Below are 16,222 nucleotides of genomic sequence, written 5' to 3' on the forward strand. Positions count from 1 at the left end.
TCCCCCTACACTCTCCCCTGTAGTTACCCCTCCCCATACACTCTCCCCTGTAGTTACCCCTCCCCATACACTCTCCCCTGTAGTTACCCCTCCCCATACACTCTCCCCTGTAGTTACCCCTCCCCATACACTCTCCCCTGTAGTTTTACCTCCCCCTACACTCTCCCCTGTAGTTACCCCTCCCCCTACACTCCCCTGTAGTTACCCCTCCCCATACACTCTCCCCTGTAGTAACCCCTCCCCCTACACTCCCCTGTGGTTACCCCTCCCCTACACTCTCCCCTGTAGTTACCCCTCCCCCTACACTCCCCTGTAGTTACCCCTCCCCATACACTCCCTGTAGTACTGTTATCCTGGTAAATCCTTATCACCACAATAGCCTACAACAGCTCCTATCTTTAGCCAAGCTGCCACACACACTTACCGAAAAGTAAACTTTCTGTGGGTAGGAGGTAATTATTTGTAGCTTATACATAAACTTTGGGGACAAAAGTGTTTTATCTGTCAGACAATACCTTACTTAGGCACATACTTTCTAGCTATTTTGACTTACCACCATGATCCGTTATAGTTATAAGGATCGGTCCGAAACAAAACAATGAGCCAGAGGCTCTAAAACAGTTCATGTTAAGTTATTTGACCAAAGGATTAGGGATTGTGCTATATGGTCTATACCAAAAACACAATTCCTCAAATTCCAGTCAGCTCAATCTTAAAGCAGTTTTACATGTATGTTGACCTGAACATGAATGAGTTTGACTGAGATATTTTAAACAGAACTCACAATAGATGACTTTTTTTAAGATTAAAATAAATTTCAACTTTCTTTGGCAAGGATTCCTTGCCAGAAAATTGTCTCAATACAAGCTGGCTTAGCCTTAGAATGATTTCATTTCAGTAGAATTTTTTTAAATGTTGTAAGGAAGGTATTCACATCAGCAGAATTTTTTTTTCTTTGCCATTAATTGCCTTTTCAAAGTTTTGTTTTTATTGACAGATCTTAATTCAAAATTTAGACAAGTCTTTGAGATATTCCTGTCTGTTCTGTGTGTATGTATTTCATCATGTTTACATACAATGATGATTTTTATCTTTTGTTAACTACACATGATAATTACATATAAATACATTTCATCATTTAACAGAAATATTGGTAAATTAATCATTGGCTTGAATCAAAATGAAATTTTCTTTTCAATTTTCACAAACTCCAAAAAATTTGGTATTTGTAAATTTATTTAATCTGGTATAAATGTTCCCCTGAAATCTATTCAACCAACTTGCCCTGTCCCAATCCTACAGTCATTAATCCTTTCCCACACAGCAGAGTCCTCTCAGTAACCCATGTACTTATCCCAAATCATTTATACAAACATGGCCCATATCAATATTTATAGATATTTCCTGGAGGTGTGGCTATCTTTGTTCCAGCAGGATTTTTTGTGTTTACACTAATGGTCAGGTGTTAAGTGTGTAGGATACAGTGTTTTAGCTAGGCCAACATTCCAAACATACTGTCCCAATCAATACCTGTACAATACCTGTAAAACATTAATGAAACATGTACACAGGGTATACAAGATTGGTGGTCTGTGATGTACAACACTATCTGGGGTATACAAGATTGGAGGTCTGTGATGTACAACACTATCTGGGGTATACAAGATTGGTGGTCTGTGATGTACAACACTATCTGGGGTATACAAGATTGGTGGTCTGTGAGAGATGTACAACACTATCTGGGGTATACAAGATTGGTGGTCTGTGATGTACAACACTATCTGGGGTATACAAGATTGGTGGTCTGTGAGAGATGTACAACACTATCTGGGTATACAAGATTGGTGGTCTGTGATGTACAACACTATCTGGGGTATACAAGATTGGTGGTCTGTGATGTACAACACTATCTGGGGTATACAAGATTGGTGGTCTGTGATGTACAACACTATCTGGGGTATACAAGATTGGTGGTCTGTGAGAGATGTACAACACTATTTGGGGTATACAAGATTGGTGGTCTGTGAGAGATGTACAACACTATCTGGGTATACAAGATTGGTGGTCTGTGATGTACAACACTATCTGGGGTATACAAGATTGGTGGTCTGTGATGTACAACACTATCTGGGGTATACAAGATTGGTGGTCTGTGATGTACAACACTATCTGGGGTATACAAGATTGGTGGTCTGTGAGAGATGTACAACACTATTTGGGGTATACAAGATTGGTGGTCTGTGATGTACAACACTATCTGGGGTATACAAGATTGGAGGTCTGTGATGTACAACACTATCTGGGGTATACAAGATTGGTGGTCTGTGATGTACAACACTATCTGGGGTATACAAGATTGGAGGTCTGTGATGTACAACACTATCTGGGGTATACAAGATTGGTGGTCTGTGATGTACAACACTATCTGGGGTATACACGATTGGTGGTCTGTGATGTACAACACTATCTGGGGTATACAAGATTGGTGGTCTGTGAGAGATGTACAACACTATCTGGGTATACAAGATTGGAGGTCTGTGATGTACAACACTATCTGGGGTATACAAGATTGGTGGTCTGTGATGTACAACACTATCTGGGGTATACAAGATTGGTGGTCTGTGAGAGATGTACAACACTATCTGGGGTATACAAGATTGGTGGTCTGTGATGTACAACACTATCTGGGGTATACAAGATTGGTGGTCTGTGAGAGATGTACAACACTATCTGGGTATACAAGATTGGAGGTCTGTGATGTACAACACTATCTGGGGTATACAAGATTGGTGGTCTGTGATGTACAACACTATCTGGGGTATACAAGATTGGTGGTCTGTGAGAGATGTACAACACTATCTGGGGTATACAAGATTGGTGGTCTGTGATGTACAACACTATCTGGGTATACAAGATTGGTGGTCTGTGAGAGATGTACAACACTATCTGGGGTATACAAGATTGGTGGTGAGAGATGTACAACACTATCTGGGGTATACAAGATTGGTGGTCTGTGAGAGATGTACAACACTATCTGGGGTATACAAGATTGGTGGTCTGTGATGTACAACACTATCTGGGGTATACAAGATTGGTGGTCTGTGAGAGATGTACAACACTATCTGGGGTATACAAGATTGGTGGTCTGTGATGTACAACACTATCTGGGGTATACAAGATTGGTGGTCTGTGATGTACAACACTATCTGGGTATACAAGATTGATGGTCTGTGATGTACAACACTATCTGGGGTATACAAGATTGGTGGTCTGTGATGTACAACACTATCTGGGGTATACAAGATTGGTGGTCTGTGAGAGATGTACAACACTATCTGGGGTATACAAGATTGGTGGTCTGTGATGTACAACACTATCTGGGGTATACAAGATTGGTGGTCTGTGATGTACAACACTATCTGGGGTATACAAGATTGGTGGTCTGTGATGTACAACACTATCTGGGGTATACAAGATTGGTGGTCTGTGATGTACAACACTATCTGGGGTATACAAGATTGGTGGTCTGTGAGAGATGTACAACACTATCTGGGGTATACAAGATTGGAGGTCTGTGATGTACAACACTATCTGGGGTATACAAGATTGGTGGTCTGTGATGTACAACACTATCTGGGGTATACAAGATTGGTGGTCTGTGATGTACAACACTATCTGGGTATACAAGATTGGTGGTCTGTGAGAGATGTACAACACTATCTGGGGTACACAAGATTGGAGGTCTGTGATGTACAACACTATCTGGGTATACAAGATTGGTGGTCTGTGATGTACAACACTATCTGGGTATACAAGATTGGTGGTCTGTGATGTACAACACTATCTGGGTATACAAGATTGGTGGTCTGTGATGTACAACACTATCTGGGTATACAAGATTGATGGTCTGTGATGTACAACACTATCTGGGGTATACAAGATTGATGGTCTGTGATGTACAACACTATCTGGGGTATACAAGATTGGTGGTCTGTGATGTACAACACTATCTGGGGTATACAAGATTGGTGGTCTGTGAGAGATGTACAACACTATCTGGGGTATACAAGATTGGTGGTCTGTGATGTACAACACTATCTGGGGTATACAAGATTGGTGGTCTGTGATGTACAACACTATCTGGGGTATACAAGATTGGTGGTCTGTGAGAGATGTACAACACTATCTGGGGTATACAAGATTGGTGGTCTGTGATGTACAACACTATCTGGGGTATACAAGATTGGTGGTCTGTGAGAGATGTACAACACTATCTGGGGTATACAAGATTGGTGGTCTGTGATGTACAACACTATCTGGGGTATACAAGATTGGTGGTCTGTGAGAGATGTACAACACTATCTGGGGTATACAAGATTGGTGGTCTGTGATGTACAACACTATCTGGGGTATACAAGATTGGTGGTCTGTGATGTACAACACTATCTGGGGTATACAAGATTGGTGGTCTGTGAGAGATGTACAACACTATCTTAGGGGGTACACAAATACTACTCAGTGTAGATAAAGTTAACATATAATGATAAAAGTTGTTTCATTATTATTTTCTTAAAAATAAAACTGAAATACATAAATCAGGATTGGATGGAGAAGTATCTGGACTCTTAAAAGAGAAAGTTTCTTTGAAAATTCTTGTGATAAAGATGTTTGCAAAGGCAAGGGGATGGTGGAAATACAATTCAATATAAGTTCTTCAATTTTCCTTGATAAACACATCTATATGTTACTGCAATACATGCATACTTGTCCCCTACCAGCCTCTGTTAAAAATAGTAAGGGACCTTGACCCAAAAACCCTGAAACTCAAACTTGTCCGAGATATGTGCTCTTTGATTATTGCATGCAATTCGACTAAAATTCCTCAAGCAATGACAATCTTTGATTTTACGTACAAACAAACAAACAAACAAATTAATTATACATTTGGTATGTACAAGACAGAAGAACAGATCTACAGTCATTTCCGCAAAAATTTTAAAAACCACTTACTTTAAACTTAAATAATTAACTACAAAGTTACTTTTATGTGACTCTGTGTAGATAGCAATCAATGTCATTTACCTTCAACCATGTCTCAATTAAATCTGGACTGCCCTGAGACACCAACACATTCAGACAATAAGTAACGAGAAACAATAATGACCGCTGTCTCAACACCCAACAAGACAAATAATCGTGCTGTCATGCCATAATATGTCTTTCTTACACAATATATATCTCAAATTAGCAATTTTAAGTTACTTATTCACAGTGACAACAACAGTTTTTGAATCCAACTTCAAATGTAAGGTTGACAAATAACCTTTAATAACTGTAATAACCATATTTTTCCAATTATTTTAGGTAATTCTGTTTTTCTGCTTTTATATACATAATTTACAAAATGACTACTTTATAATTCAACATGTCAAATGAGTTTACATTATGTACACATATGAACATCATTATCTAAGTTTGTACTCTAATTATCATGATCATTCCAGTTTGTCTAAGTAGTTATCCCAGGAATATCAAGACAAGAATACACCAAGAGAAAGCTTTCGATCGGACCTGTCAACCATTGTAAACTTCCCACACCCAGACTTATAAAGTCAGTAAAATAGTGTTATTCCCTGTAACCCACACAGAATCACAAAACTCAACAGTAAAAACAAAACCTACACATTCTTTAAAAGTCTACAAAGTTAAACTTGAGTCAGGTTACCCAAATCAAAGAACTGCAAGGTTTGTCACATATACTCTTGAAAAGAAGTGTTGACCAATTTAGTATGATAAAGGCCTTCTACAAGACAATTATGATGATTTAAACAGTTCAATTCGTACATTTTACACCTGCAATAAACTTACCTGTTTTCATTACCATCTGATTCACAAGAAAAAACTCCAGTTGGATAATTTCTCTGTTATGTGCACCAAATTAGTCTGCACTTAAATAACTTGGTATACTTGTAGTTCTGTCAGCTTCAACTGATATTTTTTTCCTCATTTTCTTGTAAAATGTGTCTCTTACAAATACATTTCACTACAGAATATCAATAAATTTCACAGAGAAAAAAGAAAGCTAAAAGCAAAAATATTTCCTTTAATCCAAAAAGAAAACTAAAAAAATAGTGTTGTGATATCTATCTCTGTCTCACAATGCTTTTTGGCCAATGTCTATATAAAGGTATTTTCTGGTATCGAGATATACTGGCGTACACTTCATGGAGACTGTACAACACAGCCTTTCTCTTCAGTGTTTATATATATTATCCAATTACACGTGATAGAGCTTACAAGGTTATTCAATAATGAAATAGTCAGTCCATATCATGTTGAATTAAAAAAAAATAATAACAGAATGAATGGAGGTATTCAATTTACTTTCAACTTGTCACCCCTACAATAAATATAGACTCTTCTGTATGATTTGGATATTGATATGTAGGGTCAGCAGGTCTGTATTGCATAATTAACAGTGGATTCCTGTTTCAGGCAAGACTGATATTAGATAAATGACATTTCAGCACCTCATATTCCAGGGAAGCAATTACAGCGAGTGTGACACCAACAGTTTGTCAATGTGTATTACAGCGAGTGTGATACCAACAGTTTGTCAATGTGTATTACAGCGAGTGTGACACCAACAGTTTGTCAATGTGTATTACAGCGAGTGTGACACCAACAGTTTGTCAATGTGTATTACAGCAAATATTCTAACTATGACAAGAGTCAAAAATCATATTAAATAAAATCTTAGGTAATTAAGTTTAATTTAAATGATGGAAAATAACTCACGTTAAAGTTATAATAATTATAACAGGATTTGTCTCCCCATTAATTACAGTAAAAATCACTTTACAGTAAATTAAATCATATTATTCTTTGACTCCTAATATTAATGACATAATATAACCGGAGTTGTCTCCCCATCAATTACAGATAGCTTATTCTCTCATCACGATTTATTTGTTTAGGGTCATCCTCACAGCAGACAGTCAGTCATGAGGAGGAGCCACAACGTTCCTGTCACACATTCCTGCCACACACAGTAACTGCAGGGAAAACTTATTTTTATCTGTAATCTTTTTAATAAACAAAATAAAATCTGGAAGTGTTGTGTGGGTGAGGTATATAAATTGTTACACATCTATGGGATATTTACCAGAGTAAATTTGATCAATGATATGTCGGACAGCCCATATGTGTTGACAAGCTTGTGAACTACAAGTCTGACAACCAATCACTTGTCCCTATGCTGAAATATTATCACATTAAAAAGTGTCTGTGTTTGAAAACCTAACTATCAATATTTAAACAATGTGCCTTCATAGCTCACTGGTAACTACCTGGTAATTAAACTTTTTCTATTAAATTTATATATAGCTATTAAAAATAGGATTTTTTTAACCTAGAAACCAATCTATACTCATGAAGAGCAGATTATGTAAATCTATGCTACCTGGTATTCTAACAACAGTATGGGTCTCAAACTTTACAAAGTATGGCTATCATTCCAGTATGTTACTAACAATTACAGACTAGCTGGAACAACCACTTCAGAGTATGTTACTAACAATTCCAGGCTGGAACAACCACTTCACAGTATGTTACTAACAATTACAGGCTGGAACAACCACTTCACAGTATGTTACTAATATACTTGGATGATGACTGCACATTGTAAAGATTGAGAACTGGTCAAATACATTTAGTCACCTGCTTATTCAACAAAAATTGTATAAAGATTTCAACACATTACCCTTCAGACATTGGGAGAAGGATTTTAATGTCATTTATTTTCAACAAACTAAATGACATTTCACCCCAGCATGCTAATGGCCAATTACTATTGCATATCATAATTCTTTGTTTAAGGCTTTTACTCTGGCTTCTTTTAATTATATTTGACCCATGCGACCTGGAAAGAAGTCAAGGTGATATGAACAATTTTGATGTATTTGCTGATGAGCTGAAAGCTCAAGGCTAAATAAAGAACTATGACCTAGCTATGATAGTCCAGCATTCATTCATTTAATATGCTAATTGAGTCTTGTGGACTCCTGGTTTTTGAGAAGGTTATTAAGATATGTAAATATGTATTCATGATGGATATTTGACAGATGCTTGTGAGCTAATATATAGGATATCTTCCATATGTTTCATCTTTTAGATATAAAATGTCCAATTTTGAATATGAAATTTAATTGGGCGTATTTTTAGCAGCCAAGCTAATATATCAAGAGTTTTGGATTTAAGGCTGAGTATGACCGTACATTTTCCTTCCCCTAACCTCTAGCTGTTGGTTCCTTATCCAGATCGCTTACCTCTTTCCTTCCATCCCCCCCCCCCCCCCCCCCCCCCCCCCTCGCTCATTGTACAATAGTTACATAAAAGTTGTTCTTTGCCTAACATTTATGTGACACAATCATAATTAATTCGTAACTCACCTGTTGCAGTGATGCTATCTTTAGAACACTTCCTGTTAATTATTTCTTTAAACAATAATTTTATCCTCCTCAAAAGAAACTGGAGATGATGTGTTCAGGTATTAACTGCTTATCACACTGCATGATCTACATCTGCATAAATTATTAATTAGACCGGTGTGACGATGTTTATACCAGGTGGAGGTGAATGCTTTACTACTAACCAGTGTGTCATTTATTATATATATGCAGCTTTTCAAGGATGAATGCCTAATTACTCATCTGCGTTATCTCGCTGTAGAACCAACTTTATGATGAACTCTACTGAGTTAGGGCTACGTATACCCTTAACATAAACGTTTGTATATAAATATAGTATATATATTGAATTTCTATATTGTTTAATTATTTTTTAATAATGGTGTACATTTAGCTTAAATTACTATTATCTTAGTCATTAGCTTTAAACTCGTGAACTCTTCATATCTTAGTCACTATCTTAAATGAACTTGAGCTCAGTTGGTCTATAGACATCAGTTAAACCTGTCCCCAAATAGCCATAGCTGTTGATAGGAAATTAAACAATACAAAAACCTAATCCAACTTTTTCTCTTGGTCAATACTTAACAAGACTTTACATTCAGATGGTAGTCAGACTTAATTTATATTAGTCAATATTTTATCATTAAGTTCTGATGGCAGTCTAAAGACACTTAAAATCTTAGTTGGCTTTCAGTACAGGTATCATCTGATCATGATATGCCAAATATTTCATAATATCTTGAACACGTTTGGATATGCAACAATGTATACATTGAAAAGTGAATGGCTATGATACCAATGTTATATCAGATATACTCCAGCCTTACCTAGATATTCATTGAGGCAATACAGCCTGTCTGTAAGAATCATTTATCATGTGAAGTTCTTCAAAAAATCTTTTGCATATTTGTCCTATTCTTCCAAACTAGGGGAGATAAGCAAGTTTAAGATGAAGAAGCTGGACAATAGTTGGGTACAATGTAACATACGTTTGAGTAAAGCTGTCCAGCAGTTCTTGAGTAAATGAGAGATTTAGTACTCTAAACTTTGGATTACTGTACTGAATCACAAGTAGATAAGGTTCTACATGTTTTAATGCAATGTATGTTCATGTCTGCAGGCATACACCAAAATAAAAAAATATCCAAACTTTCTTCTTGTCCCTAACCCATCACCACATGACCGCCCACACGGGCTGTTTTTTATCTACGTTTTATATACACACCACTAGACATGATAATAGGGTGGCATTTTTTTATCTCGTTTGTCATACCTGGATCTTACCTACCTACCTATCAGGTAGACACAAGAGGCTTCCCACTGATGCTATGACCCTCCATCATATAGCCATGATAGTCTAATTGAATATTTACAATGGATGATAAAGTACTTAGCCAAAGATAGAAGACTTAGTCCTGTTGACATTTGAGCTCACACAACACAGGTACGGTTTCACCTGAAATTCTCGTTAGAGCATCTTTCACCTGGATCATATTGGCTCAGGTGTACAGATAAGATGGTAATTGTTTCAATATAAGTTAGGTATTATTTACCAGTAGGAGAATGCAGCTTCACTCCCTCTCTCTATTTGTACTAGATTTACCTGTATATTACACCACATGTACAGGAACAGTAGCTACTGCCATACCTATTCAGTGTATACAGCCATACCTGTCATATTTGCCTCTTGAAAAGTTTGACAAACACTTACACTTCTGTAAAAATACCAGTATATAACATTTCTAAGGATCACTTGTCCATATACCTGGTATAATACAGGGTATATCTAAAAATATCTGTTCTGTAAAATATCTCTCAAGGATGTCAACCGCACAAACTGTACAGCGAGGAATTCCACAGGAGAGTGATCACGGGGGGGGAGGGGTAGGAGAGCCAGCTATAGTAAATAATGGAACTATACAATTAATACAGGGGTAGGGGAGCCAGCTATAGGAAATAATGGAACAATACAATTAATAAAGGGGTAGGAGAGCCAGCTATAGCATATACAATTATTACAGGTAAACTGATTTACCTGTACATAGTTCTTCATTAATGTTAATCAATCAATATCTTTAACAGATATATTAAGAGACACTGCAGTATACCTGACATGTTGTGACATTGTATAATAATATTGGAGATACCAGGCATATATAAATTTCTGTTTAGGACAAAAGACATAGATTGTAAACAAGATGTCAGATCTGGAGTATCACATACTTGTCCAACACCAGTATGACCAAGTGCTGCTAGGAATACCTGTTATTTAGCTGTGAAGAGTACATATTGCACTGCCTGTGTGTCAATTGTGCTCGCTTATACACAAATACATCTGTACACTCTCCTATTGTTTATCTCCATTGTCTTAACAGTCTAGATGTAAAATACACCTCATAACTGTAAAAAGTCATATTCCACAAACCAACAAAAACGAGAAACTGAGATGACTAAGAACTTACTACTACACACTTGATAACACTAGAGATAAGACTCACTTGTTCACCACAGAATATTTCATCCCTAATATGTAAATGTATACAGAATGAATCAGTTTGATCACTATACCATCTGTCCTCAGATTTATTGACATCCGATGGGCAGAGGAAAAACTTATATTGAAAAATCAATATTGTGTGATGCATAAACTGACATATTGTGTTACCTCCATTACATGCCAACATTGTACAAATCATTCAAATCAATATATCACATGGTCAGGAGGTGGTAGGGGAGGGCAGGGATCAGGGGGGGGGGGGGGGGGGGGAGAGATCAGAGAAAGACAGGAGATCAGGTGTGGGTGAAGGGGAGGGGTTAGGTAAAGGAGAGGGGTATGACAGGAGATTGGGGGGGGGGGGAGGGGTTAGGTAAAGGAGAGGGGTATGACAGGAGATCGGAGGGGGGGTGAAGGGGTTAGGTAAAGGAGAGGGGTATGACAGGAGATCAGGGGGGAGGGGGGGGGGAGGGGTTAGGTAAAGGAGAGGGGTATGACAGGAGATCGGGTGTGGGTGAAGGGGAGGGGTTAGGTAAAGGAGAGGGGTATGACAGGAGATTGGGGGGGGGAGGGGTTAGGTAAAGGAGAGGGGTATGACAGGAGATCGGGGGGGGTGAAGGGGTTAGGTAAAGGAGAGGGGTATGACAGGAGATTGTGGGGGAGGGGGGGGTGGAGGGGTTAGGTAAAGGAGAGGGGTATGACAGGAGATTGGGGGGGTGGGGGGGTGAAGGGGAGGGGTTAGGTAAAGGAGAGGGGTATGACAGGAGATCGGGGGGGTGAAGGGGAGGGGGGTAGGTAAAGGAGAGGGGTATGACAGGAGATCGGGGGGGGGGGGGGAAGGGGAGGGGTTAGGTAAAGGAGAGGGGTATGATAGGAGATTGTGGGGGGGGTGAAGGGGAGGGGTTAGGTAAAGGAGAGGGGTATGATAGGAGATTGGGGGGGGGTGAAGGGGAGGGGTTAGGTAAAGGAGAGGGGTATGACAGGAGATCGGGGGGGGGGGGTGAAGGGGAGGGGTAGTTGAAGGAAAGGGGTATGACAGGAGATCAGGGGGGAGGAGTAGGTGAAGGAGAAGAGGAAGAGAAAGGCAGGAGATTAGGGGTTAGGGGAGGACAACAGTTCAGGGGAGGACAAGACAGATTGCTGCCTGCATGTGTTGAGATGTGCTGGCTGTGGCCTAATAAATATTCAATACAAAGTAACATTGATCAGGGCTAGCTCATGGTTATAGTATTATCATAAAAAACCCACTTCATCCCTGAAGCTGAATTAATGAAATGCTAATAGGGCATAACATATTCCTGGTATGTATGTATACATACACCTGCATACCTTTACTTCATTTGTATACATTGTTAGTAAATCCTGTTTCCCACATCAAACAATCAAACAAGGGGTATTTCCTGTCTGATAATGGAGGAGGAATTTTCACAATGGTTCTCTATACAAATTTTTTATTTATTTTTCAAAAATCAAATGTTAAAGAAAATTGGGAGATCTTCCAATATCATTTACAGTACTATATATATACACACACACACACGGTCCACACCTATACTCTCAGATCAGGTACACAATAATCATGGATACCTCCAAGTCTGTGACATAATGTATCGTGGTTATAAATCATACTAGACCAAAATCATATTTGATCTTTATTTGTTTTTTTCAAAAATTGAATACTTGTAATATGATTGAATATTTTGATTTTGTGATTTTTGTACTTCATGACACAATCCACTGGCACATTTTGAGGCTGTTTTCAAGCAAAGTCCTATATAATGAAACAAATTAATTACAGCTTTTCCATATCAAACATATCGACCTTTTTATCACTAATCAAAATATTTTCTTTTAGATATATTTAATGGCATTTAATAACGATTTTACACTTTCTCCTTAAATTAAGAAACTTATCAATGATTGTTTACAAAGTAACATTATAAACACAAACAACACTGTCTCTCTTTGAGTTTTGTAGTTGTTAGATATTCCTGGGAAAATACCATTCTAATACTGATGAAATCTCTGCCAAGAGTAAATCGAGTGATTTTTAGCAGGCCCTAATGTTTCGGTATATGATGCATTACACCCCAGGTAAACGTCCCCACTCACCTTAGTCTTGGCGTGGTATTGCTGCGGTCCCCTTTGAGCCATGGTAAACTCCCTATAGGGCACCTGTTCCCATTACACAAATTACATGACGGACCCTAGGGTTCCAGAGGTGACAGGTAACTACCGTGCGACACCCGTTTGTAGGCCCAGTAGTTCCAACTAACACACAGGTTCACACCGCCATTTTGAGAAACATTCTATACGGTAGTAATCCTTAATGGGAAAAAACAAAACAATACCGTTAATCCAGGTATTCAGAGACAATATCACGGTAGTAGTACACAGGTAAATCACGTGTGACATCACATGGTTACAGATATCCCCTGAGGGTGTCTCCAGCAGCCGTATCGGTCTCACCTGTACCGTATCCCGTGTTTTATCACACAGTCGCTGGCAGACGCCAAAGTAATCGTCACCTGGCTTGCTACCTGCCCAGGTGAGAAACGGTCAGGGGAGACAACTCTAGCCAGCATGTCCTCCTATCGTATTTGGCTGCCAGCTCTCGACACACGGTCATTTCGATAGTGTGTTTGGAGATTGACACCTTTTAGCAAATTGCGATTTCATGATAGAATTAAAATACTCATTAACAGCTCGGTATTTTAAGAAAATGAAACGCGTCTAATTTCTAGTTAAATTTTAAAATTTAGATATATCTATATGTCTTTAATTTCATTTTCTCGTGGAAATGGAATTCTTTACACTAAACATAAACTATTAACAGTAATTCCATAATAGAATGGTGGCGGATGACAATATATTACATATTGTCATTATGGCGGATTATGTTTTCTTCCGCTCACCTTTGCTGATATTCTAAGTGTTTTTGTTGATTATAAAATATTTGTTAATTCATTTATAATAAAGTTCAAGAAAGATAAATTACATTAAATTGATTATAACAACTCTTCGATTTAAAATTAAAATGTTTTAAAAATAAATATTGCGGCCACTTCTAAAAAGTGAGCCATTATTTCGCCACATATTTGTTTTTCTGGTTTTTATTTCGTCATATAAGGTAGCTAAACACAGCAAACAGAGCTCACAGCATGGAGATTAGAATATACAAAGTGTATATTTGTATGAAGAAGGAGGGTTAGCACACTGATGCTTGTCCGAGTATTGACAGTAAAGGCAAAAATAAAGATATAACGATTTTTTAACTCCAATTAAATTTCGTAATATACATATATATAGATGTTCGTCCCTGGTCTCGTCAAAGGACCTTTCCTTCATTCTTATTATTATCATTTCATCTAATGATTAAGGTATGATGCACTTCGTATTTTTGTATTTAAGTTAAAATAGCATTTCTGTTAAATAATTAATTTTAAATAATGCAACACTTTATATATTCCTTAGTTATGCCAGGGACGTACATTATCTCCATGGTTATGCGAAGTTGATGCTAGATAGTGAAAATTTACAAGCTTACAGAAAATAAGGGTTGAATATATGTGTACCTGCATAATAAGACCTGTATTGTTATTTGGCTCTCTGGTTTTAGGCCATCAAAGCCTTCCATCCTCGTGTTGAGCCACACATCTGAAAGTCACGTGGGTTTACCAGAGGTAACCAAGAATGTAATCAAGAATTGACCAATCAGAATCTGTACTTATTGAGTGCTGGACCTGGGCCACTTCGGAAAGTTTGCTGATTTTCTCAATGGCACATGGACAATGATTGAATACTTTGATGATTTTAGTAGAGAGATATATGTGTAAGTTTGCAATGTGAGTGTTGATGGTGATCCGATTGATAATGGTCAAAGTCGAAATGTCATCGTGTCACGTCAGTGTCCAAAATGTCTTGCACGCCCCTGTGTTCCCGCCTTTCATGCATTCAGTGAAAAACTATAATACTTTTAGGTAAAAGATGTGTATTTCATCTAAACTTGTATGCGCTGTAAGTTGTAGGCCTATACGAGTCCTAGATTTTAACGCCCGACCACCAAGCAAGATTGTTTTTGTCAGTATATCTACCGAGACCTCAGCAGTGCGAGGGCTAATTAATTACTCGGTGTCACAACGCCACGAAAGAAAGCAGAAAGCAAATTGTGAACACATTTAGAAAGAAAAGATATAAAATATCATCAATGTAACAATTGTAATTCGAGTAATGAGGAGTCCGATCATTCACCTATAAGGTTTCATTTCATTAATCTACTCCCAAATACTCCTATATCCGTGTAATATTATACACGGGGAGGTCTGGATATTTCTGTCACAAATAATGACTTTTATTACATCATGATTTCAAATATCCCAATAAATAACCGAGAACAAAACAATGTTATGCCTGATAATAAAATTCACACAAAGGTCATTTTTATAAAAATGGGATTTTCTTTTACGCTTGAGTTTAATTGAAATTAATTGTTTCATAAGTGCAGAGTGATACATTCACAATGAACTTGATACTTTGTCTTGTGTCACGATGCACAGAGCTAGATCTTATTACGACCCGTTTCGTGTTGCATTCGGTCGGAAAATGAAAAATTAAAGAAGCAGCCTACTGTAAGCTTACATAGACTTCTACCCTGGTATCATCGACTGTACAATTTAAATTATCATTTATTAATTATCAATTACTTACAAATTATACAAGCGGTCATACTAGTATAGACGTAACAAAAGAGACATTTGATGAGTAAAGGGAAGCAACTCGTATATACCACGTAGGGCTCTAAACGAGCACGTGGAGCTGATATACAATATCCAAGCTTGTTTGCTGATTGGGTAAGGGTCATACTATCATTATAGAACTAACTCTTTCATTTTTCTGAAATAAACTAGAGTCTTGGACATAAATATAGGTTACTGGCTATTTTATCCTTCAAAACATTCGTAGCTTGTTTTAAAGTAACCTGAACTATCAAGTGCCGAAATAGCTCAGTTGGGAGAGCGTTAGACTGAAGATCTAAAGGTCCCTGGTTCGATCCCGGGTTTCGGCAGTAAACTTTTTTTTTTTTTTTTTTTTTTTATCTTCCAGAGTCACATCAGCTAAATGAACATTACAAACAGAATTAGATCTACTTCTATAATGGGAACATTAATAAACAAACAAAACTATATCTACAACTAATTATCAATCAAGGAGAAAATTAACAAACAAAACCATATCTTGAATTAAGTATTGATCAAGG

General features: G+C 37.6%; 1 protein-coding gene and 1 non-coding gene across 4 annotated transcripts in view; one reads left to right on the plus strand and one right to left on the minus strand.

Moving 5' to 3' along the window:
• LOC117333552 (tetratricopeptide repeat protein 28-like) overlaps nucleotides 1-13,470 on the minus strand; it is a 130,781-nt gene extending 117,311 nt beyond the window's left edge. For all 3 annotated transcript variants that reach the window (XR_004533925.1, XR_004533926.1, XM_033892888.1), the window contains exon 1: nucleotides 13,078-13,470. Coding sequence is in view for 1 of the 3 variants with exons in the window: in XM_033892888.1 (XP_033748779.1) it covers nucleotides 13,078-13,119 (42 nt within the window). In the remaining 2 variants the exon portion in view is untranslated. The remainder of the gene's footprint in view (nucleotides 1-13,077) is intronic.
• Nucleotides 13,471-15,957: 2,487 nt separating this feature from the next.
• Nucleotides 15,958-16,030, plus strand: Trnaf-gaa. The gene has a single exon. It is a non-coding gene; the product is annotated as a tRNA-Phe (tRNA).
• The last annotated feature ends 192 nt before the right edge of the window (nucleotides 16,031-16,222 follow it).

Source organism: Pecten maximus, chromosome 8 (assembly GCF_902652985.1).
Source record: "Pecten maximus chromosome 8, xPecMax1.1, whole genome shotgun sequence".
Lineage (NCBI taxonomy): Eukaryota > Metazoa > Mollusca > Bivalvia > Pectinida > Pectinidae > Pecten > Pecten maximus.